At 41.7% G+C, this 14,913-nt stretch overlaps 1 protein-coding gene across 4 annotated transcripts in view; it reads left to right on the forward strand.

Annotated features, from left to right (window-relative positions):
• LOC150081770 (aldo-keto reductase 1B-like) overlaps window positions 1-14,913 on the forward strand; it is a 182,544-nt gene that overhangs the window by 110,175 nt on the left and 57,456 nt on the right. For all 4 annotated transcript variants that reach the window (XM_090379631.1, XM_090379630.1, XM_090379635.1 and 1 more), the window contains one exon: window positions 255-338. In XM_090379631.1, the coding sequence (XP_090235757.1) occupies window positions 255-338 (84 nt within the window). The remainder of the gene's footprint in view (window positions 1-254; window positions 339-14,913) is intronic.

Genomic DNA, 14,913 nt, shown 5'->3' on the forward strand with positions numbered 1-14,913 from the left:
ATTTTACCTTAAAAAAAAACTTAAAGTGATAATAACAATAGTATTTTTTTTGTCAAAGATCCTGAACACGGTGTAGTGCACATCTATGTAAAAGAATGTTATTTTCATGAAATATTCATTGAATCAGTCTGAATAAAGCCTTTCTATCAATTACTATTCTGTAGCATAGTATGACTGAAGATTTCTCCTTTTTTTAAAAATTAAAATATTTTGATTTATTGGCGTATTTTATGTAGCAATTAATATCTTTGCAGATATTATTAAGATTCCAAGTCCAGAGAGGAGTTATTGTTATACCAAAGAGTGTGACTAAGGAAAGAATTTATAGTAACATTCAGGTAAAATCGCTTTATGTAAATTATTAATATCTTGTATAATAGCATAGACTTCTTTTGAATTTCATGAGATTTTATTTTTGTAATATTACATCATTTGTCTATGTGTTGGTCTATCCCTATCATCATTATTTACAATGCACTAGCAATTCATTATTCTAATCAATGTAAATATTGGTATACTGTAAACACTGGGAAGGACTTTTTATACAGATTCATTCTCCTTTTTGTTCATTGGGAGACTTTAATGGACATCATCGACTTCTGGGGTTCCGCACATACAAATAGAGGAAGGAAACGTATCGAATGTCTTCTCGAAACATTGCCGAATACTGTATACCTGACAGTGTGCTCTCCATCACTGTTTTCACACACTGGATTTCAAACAGAGAAATCCACTTAAAATGGAAATTTTCCAGGACTAATGGGAATTTATTCACTTCCATTATGTCTTTTGATGACCAAATCATCAAATACCAATCTCAATGCTGATAATAGCACATCAAGATTTGTAGAAGAATAAGAGAAATTTACCTCAATATGATATGCAGAACACTTCCGTATGATACTCTACAGAAATTAAAGGTGTCTCCGTAGCCAGGTGGGAAGGAGCAGCAGTGTGTAGCACACACTTCTTGATTAGACCGGGGTTCGAGCCTGTCACCACCAAATATACGGAGGATGCGGAAAGGTCAGGGAATGACCACCGCATATTCCCGGAGCAATATGGCCTTAGTTGCTAATGCTCCTAAAAAAAAAAAAAAAAAAAAAAAAAAACCCAAACAGAAATTAAAATGAATAAAAGATTATAGTAAAAAATCACTTCAAAAATTAATTAAAAATTCAAAAACAATCTTAAATAGAGAGATTTTGTCCTCACACAGAGGGTAATCCCTGCTTACAAATCTGCTGGTTAATATCTGTATTTCTGAGTCTAAAGCAGATCCTGTCGCTGAATATTTATAGGCATTGAAAAATTGATTAAAGATAATAGATCTTTTGTAGGTAAACTGGTGATAGCTGTTATAATGTAGAAGCATACCGGTGTTTGTTGGTTTATGATAGAGTAAGCATGAAATTCAGAAAATTTATTGACTTAGTATCTGTATTTTCCCTTTCCAATGTAAAATTGAGTCTGGGATGAATATTATTAAACAATTGTAAAATGTCTTGAATAGCGCTACTATCAGTAATAACCAGAACATCATCTAAATTCGGTCCTTGAGGTTGTCACAGACATTCTCTCAGATATGCCAGACAAGCTGTTCTTGCTACCTGGGAGTCTAAAACACTGATGGAACTGATATTCGGGTGACACTCAAGTCAAAGTGGACCCAATTTTGGCGAAGCCCGGACGGTCTATGACAGCCAAATCCTCTGCTTGCACCTTCATGATGGTGGGACTATTAGTAATCCTGGGTATAACCTTCATGCACCAGTACATGGTGGGTGACCACCCAGGTGTGAACCAACGTAAGCAGGGGTCGAGGTGTGGCGCCCACACCACATGGAGGAACGCCGCCCCTCTATGTTACCAGGCAGTACTAGGTGGTAGATGACTCTCATCAATCGGTGAAATACCACCACTTTGCTTATTGGAGGCTTGAAGTGGTGGAACCCATGTTTAGGCTCTAGAGCTAAGTTCCGGCCAACCCTTCCCTATCTCTTCCATCATGCAGTATGATTGATGATTTTTGAGGTTATGATGAATGTCGTGGCGAGATCCAATATTCCTTACATTTCGAGGGTACAGCTCTAAAACAGTGTTCGCAGGCCGGCCGATTGTTAGTACACCGGACTGAACCTATTGGTAACTCTCTAGGAAGCTTCCGGATCAGCTAGTGTATAATCTTGCTACCTCTACTCTGCCAGATAGTGACTGGAGGGAGTCCGAGTAGTGTGTATGCGGGGAGCATTGTCGAGGCCACGTTATGTCAAGGATCTGGGTATATTCTTACCACATGTACGCCATATCCAAAATTTTCATTACTTTCATACAGCATGTCCCACCCACTTTTTCTTACTATTGAATACACCATGAATTGTCAAAATAATAGAGCAAGCTTATCTGCGAAAAGATCTAAACCTCCCAAGGACTTCCTAATTCATTTCACAAATATACGTGGTCTCAATTCTAATCTCAACGATGTCCATTTCCACTTGCAGTCTTCCAAACCCCATGTACTTTTTCTGACTGAATCTCAGTTATCAGTTGATTCAACTACTGCTCATCTCAGATGTCCAAATTATTTGCTGTATGGTTCCTTTCGCCTCAAAGGTGGTACTTGTGCAGATGTCCGTTCTGATATTCCCTGTCAGAGACTTGGCAATTTGGAATCTCCTCTCTTTGATCTTCTCTGGCTTAAAATCTCTCTACCTCATTGTGTAAAATTCATCTGTTGTCTCTACCGTTCTCCCAACTCCACTAATCACTTGGAGCTCTTTGACTTCCTCTCTTTGCAACTTGATTTTCTCCAGTCCAACTTTCCTAACAGTGAGGTAATTTTCCTTGGTGATTTTAACGTTCACAACTCCAGCTGGCTTCCGTTTTCTAGTCACACCGACCCAGCAGGTCGAGATGCTGAGGCTTTTGCAATTACTAATGACCTAGCACAGACTGTTCATTTACCTACAAGAATACCGGACAATCCTAATCATACAGCCAATACGCTTGATCTTTTTCTCACAAACAACCCTTCTAAGTACAAGGTTGAAGTGAGAGGTCCTTTAGGCACTTCAGATCACAACTTGGTGATTGTCTCTTCTCCAATGGAACCTTTATCTCATGCCTATTCTGTTTCAAAACTTCTTCTGATTCAAAACTTCTGATTACTGTTTCAAAACTTCTGATGTCAACGTTTGCTCAGATCGTGTCAGTGAAATTATTCTTGCAGGAATGGAATCCTTTATCCCACACTCCACTTTAAAATCTCGTCCTTTATCTAAACCTTGGTTTTCCAATAAATGTGCTAAGGCTGTCCAAGAGAAGAACGTTGCATATCGTAATTGGCTTGTTTCTAATTCTTCAGTTTCATTTTCTGCCTACACCAAAGCTCTCAACAATTGTAAAGCAGTTATTAATCAGTCCAAACTAGAGTTTGAACAGGCTAAGAGTAGAAAACTTGCTTCTTGCTCTAATGGTAGCCGAGCATTCTGGTCTCTTGCCAAAGCTATTGGCCGCAACTTTTGCCCATCTCTGCTCCCACCTCTGTCCAAACCAGATGGTTCTGTTGTCACTTCAGCCAAGGATAAAGCTGACCTGCTAGCATCCCATTTTTCTTCCAGCTCATGTATTAATGATCTTGGTAAAACACCTCCCACCGTTCCTAACACGCTCCATTCAATGCCTCCTGTGGTCTTCCGTCAAAAGGATATCAGAAGGATTTTGATGAATCTTGATGGTAAGAAAGCTCCAGGTCCTGATGGTATTTCTCCACTTGTTCTCAAAACCTGTGCTCCTGAAATTACTCCTATTCTTTGCCGCCTTTTTTCACTTTCTTATTCCAAAGGTGTTCTTCCTTCTGCTTGGAAATTTGCTCATATCCAGCCAGTTCCTAAAAAGGGTGACAAATCCCTCCCATCCAATTATCGTCCCATTGCAATTACTGGCCCCGAGTGCCAAGCGAGTGATCAAAGCGAATCTACAAGTGAATTTCAAAGCGACTTCTCTAGAGTTAATAGATTTCAGAGAAATTTCAAGTGTTTCATTTGCTAAGTTATTTATTTTCAGCTCTTCTAAATAAAGAAGTAAGCTTTTCAAAAGAAAGGAAAGGTACCTTTCTTCTTCTTGTATATAGAAATAACACATAACACACTAACCACTAATCTCTAATCGCTTGGTCACTGGTGGCACCGCTCCTGCCTCCACGTGGCGGGGCCGGTAACCTGGAGGAAAAGTTATCCTCTGGGGCTAAAAGGAGCAACCATGGATTATGACAACTTTCCAGTACTTGAGCCTAGACGCTCATGTCATGACTCAAATGAACCCGAACGTGACGAATCACAATCTAAGAGACTACGCAAAAATGAGAATCAGCAGGAATATCCAGCGTTCCTCATATTACATTCTCTTTCTGCCAAACCTGTGAGTTCACTTTCACCATTTCTAATCCAGAAATGTTTAGAAAGTGTGGCTGGTTCACCGAAAATGGTGAAAAGACTCCGATCTGGAGATCTTCTAGTCGAAACAACTAAGCACCAGCATTCTCAGTCTCTACTGAAATTATCCACTTTTGGCGGAATACCAGTACAGGTCACCCCTCATGCCACTTTAAATAGCTCCAAAGGAGTAATAGCAGAGTGGGACCTGATGAATGTCACTGAAGACGAGATAGTAGAAGAACTAAAAGATCAAAAGGTAGTTCAAGCAAAGCGGATAATAATTAAAAAAGATGGTGAACTTGTTCCCACTAGGAATATTATCCTCACATTTAGTACACCAACCTTACCATCATGTGTCAAAGCCGGATACCTTAATTGCCGAATACGTCCCTACATTCCGAACCCAATCAGATGCTTCAAGTGTCAAAAATTTGGACACTCGCAAACAGTATGTCGAGGAGACGCCATCTGCCCAAACTGTGGTTCTAAAGCTCATGCACAAACGGACTGCAATGCAGAAACGCCACAATGCCCAAATTGTAAAGGCCAGCATCCAGCATACTCAAAATCATGTGAACTCTGGAGGGTAGGAAAAGAGATCCAGAAATACAAAGTTGAGCAAAAGGTCACCTACCAGGAAGCTAGGAAAAAAGTTATGCTCAGTATGCCAAAAATTACCTATGCTGCGGCAGCCAAAAAATACCAGTCAGCTGCAACACAAACGGCAGTCACAGTACCTCCATCCATCTCAATTGCTGATTGGGCCCGATCAGTGCTGTCGGTCCCACAGCAGCCACCTACAGAACAATGTAAAGTGACTTGTGCTAACAATACTCCGCTAACAGTCCCACCAACTGCAACTGATACTCTACCAGAAACTGTGAAATTGAAAGCATCATCCCCAAATATTGCACAACAACCATACTCAGGAAATATGGACACAGATACTGGTACCCCGCATGATGAGACAATATTAGATTTACATGCAGAAGATGATATGGACCTTGGGCGTCCTAGCTTCCCAAAAAAAGAAAAGATGAAACCAGAACGACACAAGCAGGTTGGATATAAAAAAACAGACAGAACCATACTCAATCCCAAAAACTAAATAATGCAGAATATTATACAGTGGAACTGTAGAGGTCTACGAAGCAATATATTTGATATTTATGACCTAATCAAACAGCACAGTCCAATCAGCCTCTGCTTGCAAGAAACCAATCTAACTCCGCAGGTGACTCCAGTGATTAAAAATTATAGTATCTATCAACAAGACATAAGCAATACTAACTCAACCAGAGGAGGTGTAGCCATACTAGTTGACAACAAAGTTCCTACAAAACAGATCTCCCTGCAGACCACATTAGAAGCTGTAGCCATACGTATTGTTTTAAATTTTACTTTAACCATTGTCTCTGTATACCTTTCCCCAAACAAAGAATTCACTGTGAAAGAACTGGAGGACCTTATAAAGCAGCTTCCATCTCCTTTCATTCTACTAGGAGATTTCAATGGGCACCACACTATGTGGGGATCTCCCCAGATAGACAAACGAGGAAAACTTATTGAAACAGTTCTTGAGAGCCAGAATCTCACATTATTAAACACTGGTGCTGACACTTATATTCATTTTCCCACCGGAGTATCTACTGCCATAGACTTGTCAATATGTTCCCCAAAACTATTCCCAATCATTCAGTGGATAGTTTCAAGTAACCCACTAAACAGTGACCATTACCCAATTATTTGCAAATTGCAAACAAACAGAACCACACATATAGCCAGCCGCATAAAATGGAAATTTTCAAAAGCAGACTGGAACAAGTTCACAGATTCAATTTCCTTTGATAATGAAGTCATCAAAAGCCAGTCCATAGATAAAGTTACCGACCACATTACTGCACAGTTAATAACAGCTGCAACCTGTGCTATACCAAAAACCACAGCCAGTCCTCGCAGACATGCCAATATCTGGTGGAATGATGCATGCCGTGATGCTAAAAGAGAAAAGAATAAAGCATGGAATCGATTTCGCAAGTATCCAACAACTGAAAACTTGATTAATTTTAAGAAACTTAAAGCAAAGGCACGTTATGTGCAGAAAAAAGCGAAAAAAGACTCTTGGATCCGGTTCGCTTCCACTATTACTAAAAATACAGAGATTAGAAAAATCTGGAATAAAATCAAAAAACTGAATGGTAAACTGTTCCCCGAATCAATGCCGATTATAAGCTGGAAAGGTAAAGACTTCTCCACTCCAACAGAAATTGCAAATGCCCTGGCAGATTGCTTTTTCCAAATCTCCGCAGCATCAGCATATGAGTCTACTTTTAAACAGCTAAAAGCTAAAGCAGAAAAGCATAACCTGAACTTCAATACAAGGGCATCTCCTCCATATAACCGACCTTTTACATCATTTGAACTAGAGAGCTGTCTAAATAGGTCGGGTGATAGTGCACCAGGGCCTGATGGGATATACTATATAATGCTTAAACATTTAAACAAACAAGCTTTGAATTCATTGCTAATATACTTCAACCGGATATTCTCAGATGGCTACTTTCCTCTTTCTTGGCGTCACTCAATAGTTCTAGCGTTTGCTAAACCTGGAAAGGATCAATCAGATCCACGAAACTATCGGCCAATATCTCTCAGCAGCTGCCTTGGTAAGACACTAGAAAAAATGATCCACGCCCGTTTAGTATGGTATCTAGAATCTCATTCGGTGATGAATAAGAATCAGTACGGATTTCGGAAAAATCGGTCAACTCTAGACCTTATGGTCAAGGCAGAATCCAACATACGCAATGCTTTTATCCGTAAAGAACATCTAGTCATGATTTGCTTGGATATCGAAAAAGCCTTTGATACCACCTGGCGGTATGGCATACTTCAAAATCTGTATGCCACAGGGCTCCGGGGTCAACTACCCCTTATCATACAGAGTTTTCTAGAAAACAGGACCTTTCAAGTGCGTTACTGCAATTCACTCTCCCGTACATTTGTCCAAGAAGAAGGGGTCCCACAAGGATCAGTTCTAAGTGCAACGCTCTTTGCGGTTAGGCTAAATAATGCAACAGAAAATATTCCGGCTAATGTTGACACCTATTTATATGCAGATGACCTTACTATATCCTATCATTCACAAAGCATGCGGTCCATTGAGCGACAATTGCAGCTCTCGATAAATAAAATAGAATCATGGGCATCCCGCAATGGCTATCGTCTCTCTGCAACAAAAACAACTGCTATCCATTTTTGCAAAAAGCGTCAGCTCCATCCAGATCCCGAGCTAATATTAGGAACCCAAAAAATACCACTTAGCAAAAGTATCCGGTTCTTGGGCCTTACACTTGACACCAAACTTACCTTTCAGGCACATATACGACAAATAAGAACTCAGTGCATGAAAAAGATTAATATCCTCAAAGTTATATCTTCCATGACATGGGGAGCCGATCGCTTCACTCTTCTACATCTGTATCGAACCTTAATAAGATCTCGTCTAGATTATGGAGCCCCAGTTTATGATTCTGCACGAAAGACAGCATTGGCTTGGCTCAATCCGGTCCAGCATAGTGCTCTCAGGATTGCCTTAGGGGCCTTTAAGACATCCCCAGTGCAAAGTATGTATATAGATGCCAATGAACCTCCACTACATCTTAGGAGAAAAGTATTGCTTCTTAGTTATGCAGTCAAATTACGTAGTCACCCGTCTCATCCCATCTGGACATATCTTTTTGAACCGCAGTGGGAAAACTTATATAGAAATAAACCCAACGAAAACAAACCTGCTGGTATTCGGCTACAAGAGGTAACTCAAAATTGGAACATCTATCTTGGAAATATCTTTCAAGCTACGGACGCAGTACAAGCACCATGGGCAATGTATATACCTCATTGCGATGACTATTTTCTTCAGTGGGGAAAACACTCCTTATCGAACCACAATCTCAGACAACTACATGCGAATCACGCATTGACCAATGCTCACAGTCTTCAGATATACACGGACGGCTCCAAAACTGATGTCTCCGTGGGAGCTGCAGTAATGAGTCCTGCATGCACTGTCTCTGTCCAATTACCACTTGAATGCAGTGTTTTTACGGCCGAACTATACGCAATCAAAATGGCTTTAAAACTCCTTAACGATGTTCCAAACACCCAAGTAATAATATATACAGACTCTTTAAGTGCGGTGAATGCTCTGCAGAATAAATCACAACATTTGCATCCATTCCTCTCACAAATCAGGTCACAGTTATGCCAACTCAACAAAAATAATCGGACTGTTATGTTTTGCTGGATACCGAGCCACGTTGGAATTCCAGGAAATGAGCGTGCAGACGAAGCAGCAAAACACCCCACTTGCTTCGATTCCACCCCTGTTCCTTTTTCTGACTACAAACCAGTCATACGGCGGATATGTACTGAGATGTGGTCTGAAATGTGGCATAATCAAACCGGTAACAAACTTCTTGAAATAAAACACAATCCACAGCTGTGGAGATCCAGTTCCCGATCAAACAGGCAGGAAGAGGTCGTGCTGGCAAGAGCACGAATTGGCCATACACATCTTACACACCTATTTCTACTGCTAGGAGAAGATCCTCCACTTTGCCCGCATTGTAGTTCCATACTTACTGTAAAACATATTATCATTGAGTGTACACATTATCATTCAGCTAGAATCGCATGTTTCAAATCCTTAATTAGCTCACAAAAACCTCTGCAACTAAGCCATATACTTGGAAATGATGCCACTTTATCAGAACTGTTCACCTTTCTAAAAATGATTAACGCATACAATCACTTCTAGAATAGTCTCCTTTCCTATATTGACAAACACTCCAAAGTAACGGTATAGGCGCAATATGGTCATAGCAGCCCTTGCGCCAATAAATCCCACTCCAACAACAACAACAACAACATTGCAATTACTTCTACTCTTTCTAAAGTAATGGAGAAATCAATTAACCGCCAACTCTTAAACTACGTAGAAACCTTCCGTCTGATCAACGATCGCCAGTATGGATTCCGTCAGTGTCGATCCACTGGTGATATTCTGGCTTATGTTATGGACTAATTTATGGACTAATTCAATGGAAAGGTTCGGTGAAACACAAGTAATTGCTCTTGACATCTCAAAGGCTTTTGATCGTGTTTGGCATAAAGGTCTTCTAAACAAGCTTCCATCTTATGGTTTGCCAACTGTTTTTAGTAATTGGTTATCCAGTTTTCTCTCTGATCGCTCACTGAGGGTGATGGTAGATGGCTCTCTGTCTTCTAACTTCTCCACTAATGCCGGTGTCCCCCAAGGTTCAGTTCTTTTCCCCACTCTTTTCCTCTTGTATATCAATGACCTTCTTCCATTGACTGGAAATCCTATCCATAGTTTTGCCGATGATAGCACATTGCATTCAACTTTCCATTTTGAGAAACCTTGTCCAGCTCAATCAGCTTCAAGTTCTCGAAAATCTGCTGCCAATTCCTTAAATGCCGATCTTCAGGTAATTCTCCAGTGGGGCAAAGACAACTTAGTTGATTTCAACCCTTCTAAAACTCAATCTTGTCTTATATCTCGCAAAAAGGATTCTTCTGCTCCTATGCTTATCTTTAGTGACACTCCGATTTCTAGGCAAAATGATATATCTCTTTTGGGGATTACCCTGACTTCTAATCTCTCTTGGCACAAGCACATTACAAATATTGCTTCCTCTGCATCTAAAAAACTTGGTTTTCTCTTTCGCTCTCGGCGTTACTTTTCTCCCAAACAGCTGCTCACTCTGTATAAATTGCAAATCCACCCTGCCATGGAATATTGTTCCCACATCTGGGGTGGTGCCCCCAAAACCTCTCTCAGGCTTCTTGATTCCATTCAGAAGAGGGCAGTTAGGTTAATTAATGATTCATCTCTAACAGAGTCTCTCCACTCGCTTTCTCATAGACGCACTGTTTCTGCTGCATGCCTCTTCTACAGATACTTCCATGGGCACTGTTCTTCTGAATTGGCTTCTATAATTCCCGCTCTCTCTTTCAAAACAGTCCGAACACGTGCCGCCACCAGCCAACATCCATTTACTGTCCAACTTCAAACCCACAGAACCAACTTTTCATCTTCCTCATTTATTCATTCAACTGCCGTTTTCTGGAACAACCTTCCTTCATACGTATTTCCTGAAAATTACAATCTACAGAAGTTCAAGTCCAATATCAACAAATATCTTCTTTCGTCTTCTCAGCCTCCTACCCAAGCACGGTACTAAGTACTATAGGTTATAATACCTCTCGTGTTTGGAGTTCTCATAAATATGAGAACCCCAAACACGGTATGGGGTTCTCATATTTATGAGAACATAGTATGCGATGTGGGGTAGAAAAGGCGTCAAGTGTATATGCTCAGTTATTGAGAGATAGTCCTCTGATATTAAGCTGCTTAGACTCAATCCCACTGGCAAACCAAACATTTGTTTGTATACATCTTGAAAGGCGATATAGTTGGCCTCAACTAAAAGTTTAAGTGAAAAATTTCCTTAATAGGAAGCTTCATATAATTAATTGGTATAGAGTTGTAGATAAATGGGCCTTGTAGTACTAGATTCCATAGTAGATAAATAGACGATAAATGATATGTAGCTTTCAGGGTTAAATGGACCCCTTCTTCAGCAAAATTCTAATGCAGTAAAGACATTAGAGACAAATTTAACAGATACAGGGTTGTGCGTGCATGAGATTAAACATTCAACTACTAGGATGCTGCTCATTGTTGTTGCACGGACATGTGTGCATTTGCTGCCAGCATTTATCCAGTTTCAAGATAGTGTGTATCCTTGTGCCCTAGCGATGTTAAACGACTCTAGCCAGAGGTGGTGCGAAAGTGTCGGGATTGGTCAATCACTTCGTATTCGCCCTTGGGATTAAGGTCATGGTGGGTCAGAAGTGTTCTGCGATTGCGAATTGGTCAGTCTCACCAAGCAAATTGACCTGTCATGCTTTGCAGGGCGGTCCTGAAGGCCCCTCGACGTGGGCACCTGTACGTGGTGAGGGGACGAATCCACAGCCCAGGTTCCTGGCTTACATCAATGGAATCCGGCATGTTTGCCGTGCGCTGCGATCCGTGGAAATTCGGAAAGGGGGATCCTGGTGGTTGAGGGGCCCAGCTTCAATACACCACTTTGGCCCCTGCTTCGACAAGACCGGTGGTCCTGGAAGGCCCGTCTAGGATCAGTCAGCTAGTAGGCTCACCTGCGAGGGTCAACCATGTCAATGCCATGCCCCTACTCTCATGGTCCGAGGGACAGGATTCAGGCTGGCGGTGGTGCGGGTATGGTGTCTGGGTAGCCCTGGCGTTCCACTCCCGAGCGCATTTATTGCATGCCGGGTAGTGGGCGTCCCTTTAGGCTCTGTGGTGGGTGGGGAGCCCGGGCACTGAACCATTTAAAAACTCCATGAATCCTGATAAATTTACTTCTTCAGGGGCCCAACCCGGTCCCTATCTGAAAATACAGACGGAGAGGCAGATAGCATTATTGCTACAGAGGCAGTGAACTGAAACATCATCAGGGCCTGTCCCAAGGTTTTTAATTATTCATTCTACCAACGAAAAACCGATTGGCAAAATGTCACCCTTCTTTATACAAAAAGGGTTAGATGGGTTAGCAGGGTCATCACCCAAATCAGTTAAGAGGCTCCGTTCTGGAGACCTCTTAATTGAAACTAAAACTGACAGGCAGTCTGAGCAGCTACTCTGTGCAACGTCAATCGGAGGAGTATCCATAACAGTGACACCACGTAGAACACTCAATTCATCGAGAGGTGTCATTTCAGAGTGGGACCTTCTCGACGTAACCGAGGAGGAAATCTGCTTGGAATTGAAACCACAGTGAATTATTGCCGTCAAGAGAATTAATGCGTGTAGGGATGGGAAACTTGTTAAAACCAGGAGCATTATCCTGAATTTTAACTCGCCTAAACCTCCTGATGAGATTAAAGCTTTCTACATCAACTGTCCAGTGCATCCATATGTTCCAAACCCTTTACAGTATTTTAAATGCCAGAAGTATGGACATTCTCAAATGGCCTGCAGTGGAGTCCTTGCATGCGCTCGATGTGGTGCAAAGGACCACGAAACAACAGCATGTTCAGCCGCAAAACCCACCTGCATTAACTGTGAGGGAGAACATCCAGCCTATTCACGAGCATGCCAGAGGTGGAAAAAAGAAAAAGAAATTCAACGGCTGAAGACAGAGCTAAACATATCATACTAGGAGGCAAGGAAAGCGGTAAAACCTCTCAATATCAACAAACCTACCTACGCCCAGAAGGTAGCAAGGAGATGTTCCATCGGAACCCAGACGGACATGACCATTCCTCCAAAAGACTCATTCACTCCCATCGCACGTTATCTCTTAAGTTCTCAAAAACCTGCACAGAAAGACCAATCAGCTGCCACTCCTATATCGGTACCTCCTAATGCTCCACAAGTAACAAAAGCAACTGCGAAAGAAAAGAATAAGAGAGGTGAAGTACCCCCAATTACCCAAGAAAACATGGATGTCGAGCAGAAGGAGGTACATGAAGATTCAGTTTTGGAGCTCTTTGCTGAGGAGGAAATGGACATGGGACAGCATCCATTCTTCCCCAAAAAAGATAAATCCAAGACTGACAAGAGTAAGACCTCAGCACCACGGAAGCTGCCTGATGGACCCACCAAGCCAAAATAATGGCTAAATTCCTACAGTGGAACTGTCGTGGATTCCGGCGAAACAATGATGACATCAAGGCCCTTCTGCAAAAGCATGAGCCAGTCTGCTTTTGCTTACAAGAGACATACCTGAAGGCAAATGAAAACCCTTTCCTTCGTAACACTACTATCGTTCGAAAGGACAGAACTGGGGATGGACCTGCTATAATTCTGGGCAACCATACCCCATATCCAACTATTGCGCTCACCACCAACTTAGAAGCGGTAGCGGTTCGCCTTACGGTAGGGTTCTTATTAACAATCTGTTCAGTTTATTTGCCACCTGGGACTGATATCTCCCAGAAAGACCTTGATGATCTCATTGTGCAGCTGCCTACTCCTGTCTTACTCCTGGGCGATTTCAACGGACATAACACCCTGTGGGGTAGTGCAAACGTTAATGGAAGGGGACGTGTCATAGAGTATATGCTCAATGACAATGGCCTATCCCTTCTAAATGTGGGAACTAACACCTTTTTCTGCATGCCTACCCGTACGTTCTCTGCTATTGACCTCTCTATATGCTCCCCCTCTCTCTCCTTCCTTCAATCACTTGGGAGGTAGAGGAGAACCTTTATGGAAGTGATCATTTCCCCATGATAACCAGCCTACTTAAAGGGATGCCATGCTCACCTTTTAGGTTACCACGATGGAAGATTGATCAGGCTGACTGGAACACCTTTCAACACCTGGTAGACTTTAACATCAGTACAGTCAGTCAGGAGCCTATCAATGATGCAGTGCATACATCACAGAAAGTATTGTCCATGCGGCTGAGCTACAATTCCGAAAACATCTACCCGGTTTCAGCCATTTCCAAAACCTTGGTGGAATACTGAATGCACAGCAGCAAAAAAGACACAAAATAAAGCTTGGGGGATATTCCAACGATATCCTACTACAGCCAATCTCCTAGCCTTCAAACGTGCACGTGCAAAAGCACGATATGTTCGTCGTCAGAGCCAAAAGGAATCGTGGATCTGCTTTACATCCACTATTACCCAGTCAACCAGCAGTAAAGCTATCTGGGACAAAATCCGGAAAATGAAGGGTAAATATACATTGCACCTTTCATCGGTCCTGGAGTGTAATGGATGCGTTATTGCAGACCCAACTGCAATTGCCAATGTACTTGGGGAGACCTTTTCTGCCATCTCGTCAACATCTGCTTACTCCCCAGAATTTCTGGTCTGGAAAGATAAATTTGAAAAGCAGCCAATTAACTTTAAATCTGAAAAGTCTCATCCCTATAACGGACCCTTTACCACGGAAGAGTTAAAACAGCTCCAACTCTTACCAAGACAAGTGCTGCTGGACCAGATCTTATCCATTATGATATGATCAAACATCTGTCTGCAAAATCCATGGACCAACTGCTTTTTCTATATAACAGAATATTTCAAGAAGAGCAGTTTCCAGAGTCCTGGCATAAGGCAATCGTGCTTGCCAGGAAAGGATCCTAAAATCCCAACAAATTACCGTCCTATTTCTCTGAATAGCTGTCTGTGCAAAATTCTGGAGAGAATGCTCAATGCCTGCCTTATCTGCTATTTGGAAGCAAATGGGTTCCAATCGAGCTTGCAGTGCGGCTTCCATAGGATTAGCATTAGTAAAGGCATATGATGCAAGAAAGCAAGCTTATGCAGCATCAGCCAAAAAAAAAAAAAAAAAAAAAACCCTTCCACTTCACCCCTCCGTTCGTTCAAAATACCTGTCCAGTTGAGCTTTAAATTT

Source organism: Mastigoproctus giganteus, chromosome 8 (genome assembly GCF_048544385.1).
Source record: "Mastigoproctus giganteus isolate SK-2022 chromosome 8, ASM4854438v1, whole genome shotgun sequence".
In the NCBI taxonomy this organism is placed as follows: Eukaryota; Metazoa; Arthropoda; class Arachnida; order Uropygi; family Thelyphonidae; genus Mastigoproctus; species Mastigoproctus giganteus.